The 15,921-nt window shown below is 53.4% G+C and overlaps 6 protein-coding genes across 6 annotated transcripts; 3 read left to right on the forward strand and 3 right to left on the reverse strand.

Annotated features, from left to right (window-relative positions):
- Positions 1–274: 274 nt before the first annotated feature.
- Positions 275–4,561, reverse strand: NUU61_002150 (uncharacterized protein; the record flags this gene model as incomplete). The annotated part of the gene is made up of 6 exons (XM_056652732.1): positions 275–748; positions 835–1,054; positions 1,342–2,109; positions 2,164–3,851; positions 3,927–4,239; positions 4,308–4,561. Coding segments are annotated over 6 exons (3,717 nt in total), but the record flags the coding sequence as incomplete, so codon positions are not given.
- A 1,147-nt stretch (positions 4,562–5,708) lies between these two features.
- NUU61_002151 (putative amino acid permease) lies at positions 5,709–7,469 on the forward strand (the record flags this gene model as incomplete). Its single annotated transcript, XM_056652733.1, has 3 exons — positions 5,709–6,883; positions 6,940–7,279; positions 7,353–7,469. 3 exons carry the CDS (start codon positions 5,709–5,711, stop codon positions 7,467–7,469), a joined length of 1,632 nt encoding a protein of 543 aa, XP_056513800.1.
- A 125-nt stretch (positions 7,470–7,594) lies between these two features.
- NUU61_002152 (homocysteine S-methyltransferase family protein) lies at positions 7,595–8,699 on the reverse strand (the record flags this gene model as incomplete). Its single annotated transcript, XM_056652734.1, has 2 exons — positions 7,595–7,735; positions 7,803–8,699. The coding sequence occupies 2 exons, from the start codon at positions 8,697–8,699 to the stop codon at positions 7,595–7,597; spliced, it is 1,038 nt and encodes a 345-aa protein (XP_056513801.1).
- Positions 8,700–9,104: 405 nt separating this feature from the next.
- On the reverse strand, positions 9,105–10,994 carry NUU61_002153 (uncharacterized protein; the record flags this gene model as incomplete). The annotated part of the gene is made up of 3 exons (XM_056652735.1): positions 9,105–9,583; positions 9,665–10,247; positions 10,305–10,994. The coding sequence occupies 3 exons, from the start codon at positions 10,992–10,994 to the stop codon at positions 9,105–9,107; spliced, it is 1,752 nt and encodes a 583-aa protein (XP_056513802.1).
- A 279-nt stretch (positions 10,995–11,273) lies between these two features.
- Positions 11,274–13,333, forward strand: NUU61_002154 (putative pyruvate carboxylase; the record flags this gene model as incomplete). Its single annotated transcript, XM_056652736.1, has 2 exons — positions 11,274–11,323; positions 11,374–13,333. 2 exons carry the CDS (start codon positions 11,274–11,276, stop codon positions 13,331–13,333), a joined length of 2,010 nt encoding a protein of 669 aa, XP_056513803.1.
- Positions 13,334–14,472: 1,139 nt separating this feature from the next.
- Positions 14,473–15,861, forward strand: NUU61_002155 (putative inositol 5-phosphatase; the record flags this gene model as incomplete). Its single annotated transcript, XM_056652737.1, has 1 exon — positions 14,473–15,861. The coding sequence occupies one exon, from the start codon at positions 14,473–14,475 to the stop codon at positions 15,859–15,861; it is 1,389 nt and encodes a 462-aa protein (XP_056513804.1).
- Between the last annotated feature and the right edge of the window lie 60 nt (positions 15,862–15,921).

Consider the following 15,921-nt stretch of genomic DNA (forward strand, 5'->3'; position numbering starts at 1 on the left):
TTGATGTAGACTTGGGTTTAGCGCAAAATGCCCAAGGAGGTTCCCGTTCTTGTATATCCGAAAAGCCTAACGGGCATGTGTGGGTATATGACCTATCATACCCTCTTGAACATCGAGGAGACAGTGATATATGACTGGCAGTGCATCGCCACCAGCTAGCTTATAAACAGGATCCATGGATACTGTCAAGGCTCTAGTTAGACACCGCACCAAACAACCCAGAGTAGAAATAAACACGCAATCCCCGCTTACTTTTATAACAGTCACACAGACCCCTTAGACAGCCCCCCTGCCGCGCCGAAACCTCATCAGCCGACACAGGCACAGGCTCCGGCTTAGACTGAGGCTGCGCCGGCGGCGACGGAGCAATCCAAAAGACAGGATACCGACGATGCAAATTATTCAGAAGCAACGCACAAGCCATAAGCAAGGCAGACGACAGCAGAACCACAGGCAAGAAGTACCATGACAGGCGCCAGATCTCCTCGTTGGTCGCCGGCAGCAGAGCCGTCGCGCCAGCAGGCGGGTGCGTGGTGCCAGTCAGCTGCATAGCGACGATGGCCAACGCCGTCGACAGTGAAGCGGCGAGCCAGCGCAGAGACTCAAAGCGCGCGGGATCGGGGATGAGGCTGAACAGTTTGGTGATGCATACACCAATTAAGGCGCTGAAGAAGTGCCCGAAGATGAGGGCGCGCGGTTGGGCTAGGGGGCTTTCGATGGCGCCGAAGCAGAGGACTGCGGAAGCGCCCTATTGTAATTATCCAATGTTAGATATCTTCACTATGCCAACCAATTTTTCGCCTGTTTTGTTTTTGAAAGAGAATTGAAACTCACGTATGATGCGACTATCCCCGGGACATGGCGCGCAGTGAAATACTCGGAATAGTTAAACAGCGCCTGCATGACGGACAGCCCGCAAAACGCCGTGATAAAGGACCACGCTGCCACGGTCCACTGGGACAGCGGCTTGGGTGGCTCTGCGCGATACCCCAGCCAGTGACTCATCCACCGAGGAAGACGGGCGAGGCGAGGAGGCATGACGAGGTCCGCCGGGCTGCGAATGCAAAGAGGTGGGATTTCAGGGTCATGCAGAAGACAAGAAACAATTGCATAAGAAGAATTGAAAGAAATTGGAGATTCGAGCCATCGCCGACACTAAAGCGCTTTGGGATGAGGAGAAAAGGGAAAATTGGAGAATAAAGCGTGCGGAGGAATGTGGGGCTCGCCAGAAGCCCGTTAGACACGCGAATGTATATAACTTGTTCAACTAAATTACATAGTATATATATATATATATATATGGCAAATGAGAAATATGTCGTAGATCTTCGTGCAGATTACACTTCCCAGCCGTGCACCAACTCTCGACTGACAATATGCGACTCGCCCAGCGTGCCCTTCAGCACCAGCACCAGGTCGTCGACCGCCGCCAGGAACTTGAGGTACGAGCTGACGGCGACGCAGAACCGGCGGTAGTTCTCGTCGCGGATGAGCTCCGTGCTTAGGGCAATCATCATCTGCCGCGACTGCCAGTACTCATGGCAGCGTTTGAGCAGCGGCGTTGGCAGCACCTCTGGCAAGGGGTCCCCAGTCTTGAGGGACTGCTCCACGACGCCGAGCACCGACATGATGTCACCGACATTATGGTGGTCAAGGAGACCGGCATGGCGCGCGAGACGGGTTTGCAGGTATTCGGGCAGCGATGCAGACAAAAACAGCAGGCGGCCCAGGTGCTGGTTCAGCTCGTGGCAGAGCGAGTGCACCTGGCCCAGACGCTCGCTGTCGAAGGGAGAGCTAGAGAACTCGAAGCGCAGCATGGCAATGGGCCCATTAAGGGTGTTGAGGGTATCGGCGAGATCGAGGGCAAGCTGCTGGGCCACAAGTCCGTCGTCGCGGTCGGGCTGGCCCCAGCAGGACAGCAGCAGCGCGTAGTGGTCCGAGAGAGATCGGATGGCATTCGAGAGCGACCTGCAGATGTGCCGTGCCGCAGATGGCGGTCGTGGGAAGATCTGCACGATGAGTGCGGCCGCCATCCCGACCATGACAAGGACAAGCCGGCGCCAAAACACACCGTATCCTAGTCCAGGGTTACCGTACTGCGGGATGTGTCTGGTATTCAAGGTTAACTTGTGGGGGTCCAGCGAGCAGGACTGGTTTACTTACGTGTCATCGTAGCTGTAGCCGACAACGAGAATGCAGGTCGCACCACCCATGATCGTGGCTTGAAGCAGCGCAGGGGGCAGGAAAATGCGCGCCCACATCAGGGGAATGATAATAGCAGCCATGATTGCGGCAAGACCATATGGGTTGCCCGCTCCATGACCAGAACCAATATACCATCCCAACAAGCCTAAAACACCGCCAACCACGGTACCGATAGTTCGAGAAAGAAGAGAGAAAGTGAAATCCGCCATATAGACAACAACCGTAGTCTGTCCCATGATGAGCGCCCAGAGCCCCTTCTGTCGATAATAGAAGCTCGCGCTGGACGGGATGACCGCGGGAATGGCCAGGGCAATGGTGACAATCACCATGCGTAGTGCATACAGACCCTCTGCGCTGATGAACCAGTGATACGTGCCCAGGATGGCCTGGCCGAGCCCACTGCGTTGCTTGACGCGATATCCTCGGCTAATACGAAGGTTCTGCTGTGCCGCCTTCGACTGCGCCTCGACAATGTCAGGATCGACAGCTGGCGAGTGAGCTGCGGTGACAGGGGTGACGGCACTTCGTCGACAGACCCAGCTGAATGCGTATCGCAGCCCCCTCGGGAACCACAATTGGACCTTCTGGCGCTCGTTCATCAGGGCAAGGACTTGTCCGAGGACTTTCTCCCACGCATGGACCACACCGAGAATCTGTTCTTCAAAAACCATGCCGAGAGTAATTCCCCTCACCTTGTGCATCGAGATCTCATCGACAGACTTGAGCATGCCCTTTTCATCGAACAAGTCCGCATGGGTCTGAATGAGTCGTTCGGTGGTTTCCGTGGCAAAGGAGGCGCGAAGTGTCTGAAGCTCGCTGAGGGCAGACTGGCCGCATTCATAGAGCTCGTTCAGACGCGCCTTGGAGGGCCGGCCAAACCAGCGCGACGAATTGACAGCGTGGATGCAATCGGCGGTGATGACAGTAACCCCCTGGCATGCGGGTAGGATATCCTTGCTGGATTGGCGAATTGCCTCGACAGTCTCCAGACGCAAAGACTCATGCTCGGGGCTCCGCAGAGCTTGCATTAATTTGGCGCTTTCCATCAACTGGCGCATGCCAACCTCACGCGGCCGCTGCTTCTCATCTGCGTCGCTGTCGGATTCCTGCTCTCGACCCGCGGTCATTTCGTCGAGCTTGTCCAGTTTCATCTGCCCTCCCACCCGGGAGATATGAAGATCCAGCAACGAATAGCTGCTGAGCGAGGCCTGCCTGATAGGCTCCTTGAGGCTCTTGATGTCGTCCGCATTCCACCAACCGAGTGAAAAATCCAATTGCAAGAAGCCAATTGGAGGCTCAATGCCCTTGTAGGCCGCAATACCTTTCGCCTTGAGTTTCTGAAGGGTCTTCAGGTCTAAGGATTCGCCCTTCATTAGGCTAGCAATGGTAAGGTCCAGTGGCGCTTTCAGTAGTCGCACTAAACCTTCCATGCCATCGAGGACAACATGCGACGTGGACCGAGGAAAGAAGAGCATATGGGAAACCAATCCCAGCCCTATTCCAATAGCCGCGGGCTCCATCAAAATCCTGGGCAGCGTTCCCCTGAACGATGGAAGCAGCGGGCCAACCGTCAAAACGACATCCATGATGATAATACCAAAGATCTGGAAGAGGATGAACTTGGGGTTATTGGCCCGAAGACGAGACTATCCATAACAGTCAGTTCTTTGTTTTTTTTTTTTTTTTTTTTGTGTGTGTGTTCATCAGCGATGACTGCTCACCAGCAAGTAGACAGCAAAACAGATAAGGCAGAAATAGATGGCCGATACGCGAGCGTCAAGCATGAAGCCCGAGTAGACCAGCTGCTGTTGCACAATCGCTACCGGCACCCCCGTGGCATTGGCTTGGGAATAAGCCAATTGCCCCAATTGCTGGAGCTTAGCCTGAGTTTCAGCCGCCGGTCGCGCCGCCAGTGCAGCCTTCATAGCAACCATACCCCAGGCCCAGCCCAGAGCCATACCCACAATGAGCGTCAGAGCACCCAAAAGGAAGATGAACACGATGCCGGTCGGAGGAACCATGAAGAGCACCAGGCTAGCAATTATTAATCCGTTAGCATCTACACGGTAACGCACAAAACGCGTGACCATCTCACAACTCACTTGGCGAAGAACGTCGCGGTCCCAATCTGGCGCAGCGACGGTCCGATGAAGATCAACAACGACGCGACCCACGCCGCCACCGAGCAGCGGAAGAGCACTTTGAGATCGCGTGCATTGAAATGATCCAGCCATTCGGGCAGTTTCCGGCCTGGTTTGGAGGTCGGCGCTGTCTTCGCCGATGCGGTAGGCTCCTCCTCCGCGGCGGTCGGCGGGGGGCCCTGGGGCCGACCATTTTGTCGCGGGGATTCGGACATGGCGTTGGATGCGACTCAACCGTTCATCGAGGGGGAACCGTGTCGAGCTAATTGAGTCGATGGGAGCCTGGTGAGTGTATAATTGGGACCAGGGAGAGGGGAGGAGGTTTATAACATTCCAATGAAAGAATTTGGGAGAAGAGGAAAAACGCGCTGAATAAGAGGTTTTCCTCGGTTCTCACCAAACCACACGAGCTCGTGGGTTCCGGAGGATCGCCGCTAGCGGCTTCTATTGTATTTGATTTTTGCCCATGACTCGCGCACCATCGGCGCGGAAACTTGCTTTTTTCTGGTTCGATAGCACGATGTTGCATCCGAAACTGATCTTGTAAGCTGAAGGATTCTGCGATCGGCATTTCAGCCCTGACTCGATTAACTCTGATTCCTTTGTTCCTGAATCTCGACTTGTACAGTTGTACAAAGTTAGGGGGATGGGAAGGAGTATAGAGATGGGGGCTATTGATATACTTCTAGTTCTTGCGCTGTCAAAAGTACCTGCACAATAGTTCATTTTCCCATCTTTCTTTCGCCAATTGGCTGAAACGAATGCATTATATGCGAAACATATGCGTAGACCCCTAGAATTTCGCTCTTGTTTCTACCAACCCCGACTCAACTCAATCATAAAAGTCTATGAAATATCTAACAACCATTCAAGGCTTGGTCCATAAAGACCAAACTGGCCAATGAGCCAGAGATCAAATCTCCGAGCTGCAGATGCATGCACCACGCAACGGGTTTCCCGAGGTGGATATACTACGGGGTCAAGCCAGCCCTAATTGGAGAGACACCTCAAGACACAAATACATTATCCCAACAGTTCCATTTATAATAGTCTACAGTACCAGCCGGATGTACTCCCTTGCCTTTAAATCAAGATTAGCCGGCCAGTTGCAGAAAAAAAAATCAACTAATTGCCTCCCCGAAGAGTGGAGCCCCGACGCAGCCCAATGAACCGTCCCAAGGTGGAGAAGCAGATGGTGCAACGGCGGAAGTCCGATGTCGTGATTGACGTGATTTTAAAGATCTTGCAGAAAAAAAAATAATAGAGCTTTTCTCTTCCACATGGTTGACACTTTTTCAAATCTCTTGGTTCTCGTGTATGTGGAGAGCGAATATGATTCCCACGGCACATCCAAGCCAAGCAATGGAGAAGGAGGACGCGATACAGCCGCAGGCCGGCGCAAATTTCGACTATGAGGCGCACCCCAAGGAGGAGGGCTTGCAGCTCAATGTTGGTGGTCGTGGTGGCACGCAGAGACGGTTGCGAAACTACCAGGTCACCATGATCGGGTTCTGTAGCGGGATCGGGACGGGGCTGTTCGTGGGTACGGGTGCTGCATATGCGAAAGCCGGCCCGGCGGGACTGTTACTGGCGTATCTTGTTGTTGGACTGGTACTATGGTGCGTGATGCAGAGTATCGCGGAGCTGGCGACGTTGCTGCCCACCGCGGGATCTTTCCCGCACTGGGCCACGAGGTTCATCGACCCTGCCGTCGGCTTCTCGCTGGCAATCTCATACGGATACTGCTATACCATCGCCATCGCCTCGGAGGTCTCCGCTGCGGCGGTCATCGTTTCCTACTGGACCGATTTGACGCCGGCCGTGGTCATCACAGTAGGGCTCGTGCTGATCCTGGCCATCAACCTGATGAGCGTGCGGTTTTACGGCGAGACCGAGGTCTTCGGCGGTGCAGTCAAGGTGCTCTGCTTCCTGGGTTTGGTGATTGTATCCATCGTCATCACAGCCGGCGGTGGACCCAAACATGAGACTATCGGATTCCGCTTCTGGAACAATCCCGGGCCGTGGACGAACTACAACGGCATCACCGGCCCGACAGGCCACTTCCTCGGGTTCCTCTCATCGTTCGTCAATGCGTCGTTCAGCTTCATCGGCGTCGAGACTGTCGTTATCACGGCTGCTGAGTCGGTTGACCCGCACCGCTCCATCCCCAAGGCTGCACGGCGCGTGACCTACCGCATTGCCTTCTTCTATGTTCTCGGCGCCCTGCTTATTGGTATCATTGTTGACCCGAGAAACGCCGGGTTGACCTCGGGCTCTGACAACGCCAACAGCTCGCCATTCGTCATTGCCATCAAAGAAGCCGGGATCAACGCCTTGCCATCCATTGTAAATGCATGCATTCTCATCGCCGCCTGGTCGGCAGGCAACTCATACTGTTGGGTTGGCTCGCGAATGATCCTGGCCATGACTACAGACCACCAGCTGCCGCAGGTCTTTGGCCGTGTGACCAAGAAGGGTGTGCCATACGTTGCAGTGATCGCCGCCTGGCTGTTTGGGCCGCTCGCATACCTAAGTAAGTCGGGTTCTTGACAAAATAGAATATGAGAGTTGTGGACTAACAAGCAATAATCAGGTCTCGGTTCTGGCGGCGCAGCCAAGCTTTCACCTGGCTTCTGAATCTAAGTACAGTCGCCGGTTTGATTGCATGGGCAACCCTATCTTTCTGCTACATTCGCTTCTACGCCGCGATGAAGGCCCAAAACGTTTCCCGCGATTCTCTTCCATGGAAAGCGCCCCTCCAGCCGTACGCTGCATGGTTTGGGTTCATCGGCTCCACGATCATCACGTTGATTGCCGGGTTCCCCGTTTTCCTTAAGGGCAACTGGAATTCATCTGACTTTGTCGCCTCGTACATTGGCATCCCGATTTTCATTGTGCCCATTTTGGGATGGAAGCTATTCTATGGTACCAAGGTGAGTGTCGCGTGTGCAAGACTGCGTGGTAGTCTTTCCCCAATGCAGCTTCGCTGACTTTCAAAATTTGCAGTTCGCCCGCGCCGCGAGTATTGATCTATGGTCGGGCCGGCTCCAGGATGGCGAAATCATGGAACAGAAGAACCCGCATCAAACCCTATGGAGACGCTTTGTCGACTGGCTGTTTTGAAAAAGCATATTTGAAATGTATATAGATGCATGTCATGTTGATGACAATTAGCGCTCAATGTGAAAACTTGCATTTTTCCCGTTTGTGGTTTTTGTAGCTGTGGTAACTTTTCATTCTCGCATGGATCACTCGGTCGTGAACTGCTCCTTGAGCTTTCTGATATCGTGATGAGAAGCTTTGCAGCAGCCGCCGACCACAAAAGAGCTGAAATGGCCCCTTGTATAGGCCTCATTAACTACTTGCGCGATTTGAACCTCCCAAGGGCGCTGGTAGCACGTCAGCATATTCTACGATAGCAACCAGTAACTGCAAATATCAGAGAGATGCGCGTACCATATCCCGGTCTCCCGGCTTTCTCAGATCATCCGGCTTTTCCCAAGTCTGCGTCGTAGTATTATACACCTCGCCATTCGTACCATCGGGATACAAAACCAAAGCCGGGGTAGCAAACAGCTGACCAGTTGACGCAACCCGTGCAGCATTCTCTCCAAATGCATTGACAAGGGCAGGCAGCTTATGAATCTTAGTGCAATTGACACCAATACCCCACGGCGTAGCACTGCCCTCCAGAGGCGCCAGAGCAGCGCATACAACCTGCTCAACCGAACTCCCATCAGGCAGAGCATCGTCGTCACGCGGAAACACACAAGAGACCCAAAACGGCGCCCCAATTCCCGCATCACGGACCGCGCGTCTCACCGCGCGCACCTCATCCAGCCGCGGCAGCGTCTCGAAAGCAACATACTGTAGACGACGGACCAAGTTGCCGTCAGCATCAACAAAGAGACGTAACCGGTCCAGATGCCAGCGGTACAGCGATTCCTCGCTGTCATGGGCGGGATCGTATGCGCCGCTGTACTCCTGTCCGGGGATCATACATGCCCCATAGGGACCCAGACTCAGCGCGATCTTGGCGCTATCGCGGCCCTTGGCCTGTTCGGCAACGTCGACTGCAGTCTGTAGATATGGCGCTACAGCGCTGCGCGGGATGCCGGTGGGGAAGTCGGCTGTTTTGGTCCGCGCGAATCCTTCCTCCGAGACTTGATACGTGGCTGTGAGGAGCACGTCCGCGCCTGCGGCTCCGAAGTCGTGTTGGCATGCGCGGAGCGTGTCTGGGTCTGCGACTAGCATGTGTGACGCCCACAGTGGAGTTGATGCGTCGAAACTCACTCCATACTGGTCTTGCAGAGAGGTGCCGAGGCCCCCATCTAGGATCTGGACTGATGCCATGGTGGGTGTCCCGTGGCTTGGTTCTTCAGCGAGTGGGGTGACGGGTTTGATATCGTCTTCACGTGACAACTTTATCTCGGATCGAGTGTATAATCCGCTTTACTCTAGAGTTAATTGATTAAAGAAAAATCATTATCTGTGATCTTGATGAAGTACGACTGGGCCTAACCACGAGAAGCGTGACTGTCTTGCTCCCACGGTTCCTGGGGCTAGGGAGCATAAATTATACCCATTATAAACAACATATTGAAGATATTGAAGAATGAAAAAATAGCTAGTTAACAGAAAGCAAGGGAAAATATACAAATAATACAGAATAGGGCGACTGGTAGTCTCATTTATCTGAGTGAGAGAATATGAGCAAAGCAACAGCCAGCGGCTTATGTCTTTCCACAACTCAAGACATTACGCAAATGAAGGCTGAATCCTCCCTGCTGCCCGATCCGCAATCCTTTCCCGCATAAGCACCTCGTATACATGCGACGCCCACGCACAGCACACCTGCCTCGTATCTTTAGGATCAATAATCTCCTCTACCCCAAACGAATTTGCCGTGCGCACAGGATTCATCAGCCGCAGGTACTCCTCCTCCAACTCCTGGTAGCGCTCCTCCTTCTTGCCAAGCTTCTCTGCCTCGCGCAGCTCATGACGATGTCCCACCTCGATACCGCCGTCGAGCGGCAGCGAGCCCCACTGACCGGACGGCCAGGCAACTTGCATGACGGGATCGCGGCTACTGAGCATCACGCCGCCGGCGACGCCGAAAACTCGGCGCGTAATTACGTTGAAGATCGGGACTGTGGTAGTGTAGTATGCTTTGGCGAGCTCAACACCCCAACGCATGGTTGCGGTGCGTTCAGCCACTGTGCCGATTGCATAGCCAGCTAACCCAGAAGTTAGAAGAATAATAACATCGAAGAGAAGTATCTGTTTTCGAATCATTTCAATGAGGCAGGAATACATACGGACATCGAGGAACTGTAGCACGGGCATGTTCATGACATCACACAGCTTCAACAGCCGAGTCAATTTCTGACTACCAGCTGCATCCAATGCGCCGCCATTCACTTCGCAATTGAGCGAGATCACGCCGACAGGACGGCCACCTAACCGTGCGAGCCCACCAATGGCAGTCCGGCCCCAAAGCGCGCCAATCTCAAACCACGAGTCTTTATCAATGACAGAAATGATAATTGCTCGAGGATTATACATGCGCGCTTGCCGACGGGGAATAACACTGCGCAGACCTACATCCTCGCGGTCTTCGGGGTCACTGCTGGGAACCACCGGGGGAGCTTCACTCCCGGAATTGGGGAGATAGCTCAACACAACCCGTAATTGCTCATAGCACTCAGCTTCATTGGCGGCGAGGTTGTCAATGGTGCCGTTCATGCAATGCACCTTCGGCCCGCCCAGGTCCTGGAAGTCCAGATCTTCTTCGAAGGTAGCGCCCTCAACAACCTTCGGACCGGCGTTGAAGAGCGCACCTATGTCAGCTGCCATAACCGAGAAATGACAGGAGACAACTCTCGCGGCTCCAAGACCAATCTGAGAACCGTTAATCAGTAAAGGGCTTGATGATCAGCGACAGAAGGATCAACGCACAGCAGGTCCAACTACAGCACCGAGATTAGGAATGCCCATGTTCAACTGCTGAACAACATGCTTGAACGGCGCTACATGCGGCAGATAACTCCATCCTTCCTTGCGAATAGTCGTCACGCTACCGCCACCAGAGCTGCCATCGACCAGCTTCACCACAGGCAGCCGTAATGCAATAGCCAGCTTTTCAACATACACGGTCTTGCCAGCACTTGCCCCGTCAGCATGCCCAGACCGGATGCTAAAGTCGTCAGCAGTGAGCAAGATCTTCCTGCCACGGAGCATGCCTGCGCCCTGGACATTATTGCTGGGCACAAATGACACGGGGGTCTCGCACATGGGCGCCGTCTTCTTCCATTGAACGGTGCCCGACACCGATCCAATTTCTTGGAAGGTATTGCGATCAAGCAGCTGCTCAATACGTTCGCGCACCCATAGTTTCCCGGCCTGCTTTTGTCGCACATAACCCCGATGATTGGGGTCTGGCTTTGCGGCAATGGCGCGAAGCGTGGCAATTTGACCTAGGACATCAGAGTGGTCTGCAGGAAGACGAGATGCTCTGGCCTTTGATTTTGATTTGGTCTCTTGTGGCGTGTCAGTTGGCGGAGCTATATGTGACGAAACTTGATGCAGTCGCTCGGTAGCTTGTGCTTTGCCATTTGGGAGAGCCGAGTTATCATCATCCTTTGCCATCTTGCCAAATCCTTGAAGTTTAGCTCACCAGCACAATTGCACTCTGTGGCTATGTAAAAATAGGGGGTTGTTTGAAGCCGGTGAGGGGGCGATAGGGCCATCCGAGGGCCGAGGTCGCAACATCAAGCTATAAGGAAATCCAGCTGGAAAGCACACGATTCCCAACTTGTTGTCAAATAATATCACCAAATAAGATCTTGGGATTTGCACTTAATCCGGCTTCGTTCCTCAGGCCGAACAGTCTTGCCTGGATTTCTGTCGCTACCCCTGACTCTCCAAATGGCATCCCCACATCCACGACCCATCAAGCGATTGTTGATCGCCAACAGGTAGAACTCTCTTCAAAGTCCAACGGTTCATAGACTAATTGGTGGGATAGAGGGGAAATTGCGGTTCGCATTTTGCACGCTGCCCGGGAACTGCCTGATCCCGTCGAGACATTTGCTCTATACACCTCAGACGATCGATCGCATTGCGACCTAGGGCGACCACATCATGCAATTGAAATTTCCTCGGCCTCGTCCTATTTGGATGTGTCGCTGCTAGTAGGCCTTGCTCAAAGACATTCCATAGACTCGGTGCACCCGGGCTACGGGTTTTTGAGCGAAAGCGCTGACTTTGCATACCGCATGTGGCATGAAGCTCAATCTCTTGTTATTGGACCCGGATGGGAGAATCTTGCCGGCACCGGAGATAAACTGCAGGCAAAGCAACTAGCGCAACAATGTGGAGTGCCAGTTCTGAAAGCCATGGACCAGCCCACAGCCGATGTCAATGAAGCGCGGGATTTTGCGAGGGCTGTTGGTTTTCCAGTCATGGTCAAGGCCGTTGATGGCGGAGGCGGGCGAGGAATCCGTTTAGTGCGCGAAGACCAGGAGCTCGACAATGGTATCCAGCGTGCCATTGGCGAGTCGCCGTCTCGAACGGTATTTGTGGAAAAGGCCGCGGTGGACGGATTCCATCATATTGAGATTCAAGTCATTGGAGACGGGACAGGTCAAGTGAGGCATCTGTGGGAAAGAGACTGCAGTGTGCAGCGACGGTTTCAAAAGGTCGTGGAATGTGCGCCGGCGTTGATGCATGATCGAGATCTTATTAGTCGCGTGATCGACTCGGCCCTCAGAATGGCCAGCAAGATCAGCTACCGATCCCTAGGGACCTTTGAGTTCCTGGTTAACGAGCACCGTGGGGAGTTCTACTTCCTCGAGGTCAATCCCCGTCTTCAAGTTGAACATACCATCACGGAATCCATCAGTGGTTTTGACTTGGTGCAGACGCAGCTCCTGCTTTCTCAGGGGTGTTCACTCAGTGAACTTGGTCTTGGGTCCGAAATATACGCGAAAGATCCTCCTTCCAAGTCTTTCTCCATCCAACTACGGCTCTGCGCCGAGGACCCAACTGCGAGCTTCGCCCTCAGCATCGGCAAGATCACCGAATTCAGTGTGCCAAGTGGACATGGAATTCGAGTAGACACCAATATCAATGTCTCTGGCACATCGGCAACCATTGTTGGGTCGAATTTTGACAACTTGCTTGCCAAGATCATTGTCACTGCCTCGACCTGGGAAGCGACTGTGAGAAAAGCGCAGCGCGTATTAGCCGACTCGAGGATTTCCGGAGTCAAAACCAATATCAGTCTTTTGCGAGGTATTGTGAGCCATGTTGAGTTCGGGGCTGATGCCGTGGACACGCAGTGGTTAGAATCAAAGCTTGATGAAGTCGTCCAGCTTGGAGAGAACATCTCGAGAGCGCTTCACGATCAGGGCGAAAACGCAGGGCCCTCCGCGCAAGGAATAACGCAAAGCGGGCTACCATCTTCGAACCTGCTGTTCCGAAAGGGCGATGCGTGGTCGATCACATTGGAACCACTGGAGAAATCTGCCTCGCAGGAAGGGAAGATGGTACATCATTTGCGCCTGTCCAGAGTCTTGCGCAATGAGTTTCCTGCATCTTTAGCAGCGGAAATTGAATACACTACCCCGTCATCACAAACAGCAATTCCATATCGCATGCAACTTGGTACCACGTCCACCGCGGCATCGGCGCTGGTCTCTTCATCCCACCGTCGGGGAGACCCCAAGAACCCGAGACATGTCATTCTTCCACTGTCTGGGAAACTCATTGAGATATTAGTAGCGGAGGGGGAAGAGGTGGCCGAGAATCAAGTTTTGGCGTTCGTCAAGCAGATGAAGATGGAGCTGGAAGTGAGAAGCCCTCGAGCTGGCAGGGCATCGTGGGTGTATGAGATGGAAGATGACGAGGAAGATGTGGCCGAGGGCATGCTTCTGGTGGAACTGGAAGAGGACAAGAGCAAGGTGGAAGTGCGAGGGAAATTGTAGTGCCGCCGCTTCCCTAAACACACTTCAGCTGTGAATTTACAACTTTGACCCTTCCACACTTCAACATTTCCATCCTCGCACCTTAAAAAGATAAGGCCCTTCATCGAAATGGCATCTCGGATTTCTTTCCATCTATTTCTTGCTTCCATCCCCCTGAGTGAAGTCCATCAGCGGCACTTGTCCCGAATCGAGGCTTACTGTGATGAGTAGTGTAGGGTTTCTTTGTGGTTCAAGCTGCCATTGAACAATCCAAGAACTCCATCCTCGACACCGAGGATGTCAAACTCTCTCTCCCCCTTGCCTTTTGTGAAGTTTGCTGCAAACCCACCGTTGGTATGTGGTCCACCCTGCTTTTGTACCTGGCAACACCCAATGAAGGGATTCTGACGCAGGAATATTAGATTTGTGCAAAGCCCTAGCTGCGTACTTGGTAGAGAAATGCCCCAGTTCTCTGACCGTACCGTCGAATGAAATACTGTGTGGGCCTTTTCGGATGTCATGAATTTTGTCTTTTCGCTGGCACTTTGGTTCGATCCCAAGACTACGGCAACATCAACGCAGAGAGCAGTTATGCAGAAGAAGGTCAAAGAAAACGAGGATTACGTAGCTTACGGCAGCTCAAGAAGGAGGTCACTGATCGCGAGAGGGAACTACTGTGAACTTTCTAAGGTACTATGAGATAACTTTTAAAGTCTATGGCTTTCGATTGAAGAGTCTGCTGTCGAGAACTACTTCAATGTAATGGCGTGATAGTACTTGTGGGCGGAAGGGTCAGTCAGAAGACATAAACTGGCCGTCTCTCTCATTGCCAGCGAATCAACATCCAGCATTCCCTGGTCCCACGGCATCATTGGTCTAGTGGTAGAATTCGTCGTTGCCATCGACGAGGCCCGTGTTCGATTCACGGATGATGCATTTTTTTTTCTTCTTTTCCTTTCTTGAGTGAGGTTCATTTGTGTGGATATATGTCCACCTGATCTTGTTTCTTTCTGCTTTCTCGATCTTGGTGCCTTGATTTTGTGGCTCCACACGTGGCCCGAAGACGTCACCGCTCCTTCAGCTAAGCTCCGTCAGGCTCACCTGGACAACCATTTCTTGCTTCTTGTTCTTTCCTTTGATTTTTGCGAATCAATGCAAACATGGCCAATCTGAATATCTACATCCTAACATTCAACTGCGCCCGCAACCTAATCGACATCGGCCTCTTCGCCCAACATTGCTTTGATGTGCTCCCCACTGCGGGGAGCTTTCAAGCCCCCGAGCTGATAGTCCTGTCCCTCCAAGAGATCGCGCCCGTCTCTTACTCCTTTCTAGGAGGAACGTATCTCGTCCCCTATTTCGACGCATTCTGCCAGGCAGTCAGCCAAGCTGCGGCGAAGCAATGGGACGAACACTACGTGAATCTAGTGCAAGAGAATACAGGCATGACGGGGTTGATGGTCTTCGCGCGTGCCGATATCAGGGACAGAATTGCGGGGATCGACACGGCTCATGTCGGGTTTGGGATCCACGAAATGGGGAATAAGGGTGCGGTGGGAGCGCGTCTCGGCTACATCGTTGATACACAGTCGTCCCAGACCACGGATTTGACGTTTGTCGCGGCGCATCTCGCTCCCATGGAGGATGGGTATAAGCAACGGAACCTGGATTGGCAGAGTATTGTTGAGCGATTAGTGTTCTCCGAGCACCAAGATCCGAAACGGACGGGTCTGGGGCAGAGAGCAGAGCCTGATGCAGATGAGCACACATCCTTATTGACCGACCCTGCCTCATCGCCGGCTGCAAAGAGCCCCTGCCGCGACCTTTTCGCTCCCGACGGCTACCTCTTTCTGGCGGGAGACTTGAACTACCGCACCTCGAACACCGGGCCTCTGAAGGAAGACGTGGGTCGATTTCCGCGACACGATGCCCACCCCGACAGCCCATCACACTATTCGCGCCTCTTGAAAGAGGACCAGCTGATGCGCGAGATGCGGCAGGGCAAAAGCTTCCATGGACTATCCGAAGCCCCGATCAACTTCCCTCCCACATATAAATACTCGAACACCGCTCGTGAAGCAGCCCGTCTGGGCCTAGACACCCAGGGCGAGGAATGGAAATGGTCGAGTCATCGATGGCCCAGCTGGTGCGATCGAATCTTGTATCTCGACACGCCATCATCAACAGCAGACAGTAGTCGGGGACGCGTCACACCGCATGTCTACAATGCACTGCCTCTGCTACCACTGTCAGACCATCGCGCCGTTGCTCTGGCTGTGTCGGTGTCTCTGAAGCCCCGTGGCGACGGAGGAACAGGAGAAGGAGAATCGGGGGATACACATCACATGAGCACCAAAGCCCAAGCCGTAGCCCCGTTCTCGATCGATCCCCACTGGAGGCAGCGGCGTGATGTGGCCCGACGAAAGGAGGTTGTGGTGGGGTTGGTTGCATATCTGGGTATGACCTGGGAGGGAAATGGGCTGCTGCTTGCATCGACGATTGGGGTTGTTGGGGCGTGGTTTGTTCTGCGGTCTCTGTTGGAGGTTTGAGTGACCACTTGGCGCTTTTCTTTTTTCGGGATGTCTTTTCTTGTCTTTTGGGGGCTTTTT

The sequence above is a fragment of the Penicillium alfredii genome (genome assembly GCF_028826965.1).
Source record: "Penicillium alfredii strain IBT 34128 chromosome Unknown utg000004l_segment0_segment0, whole genome shotgun sequence".
Taxonomy (NCBI): domain Eukaryota; kingdom Fungi; phylum Ascomycota; class Eurotiomycetes; order Eurotiales; family Aspergillaceae; genus Penicillium; species Penicillium alfredii.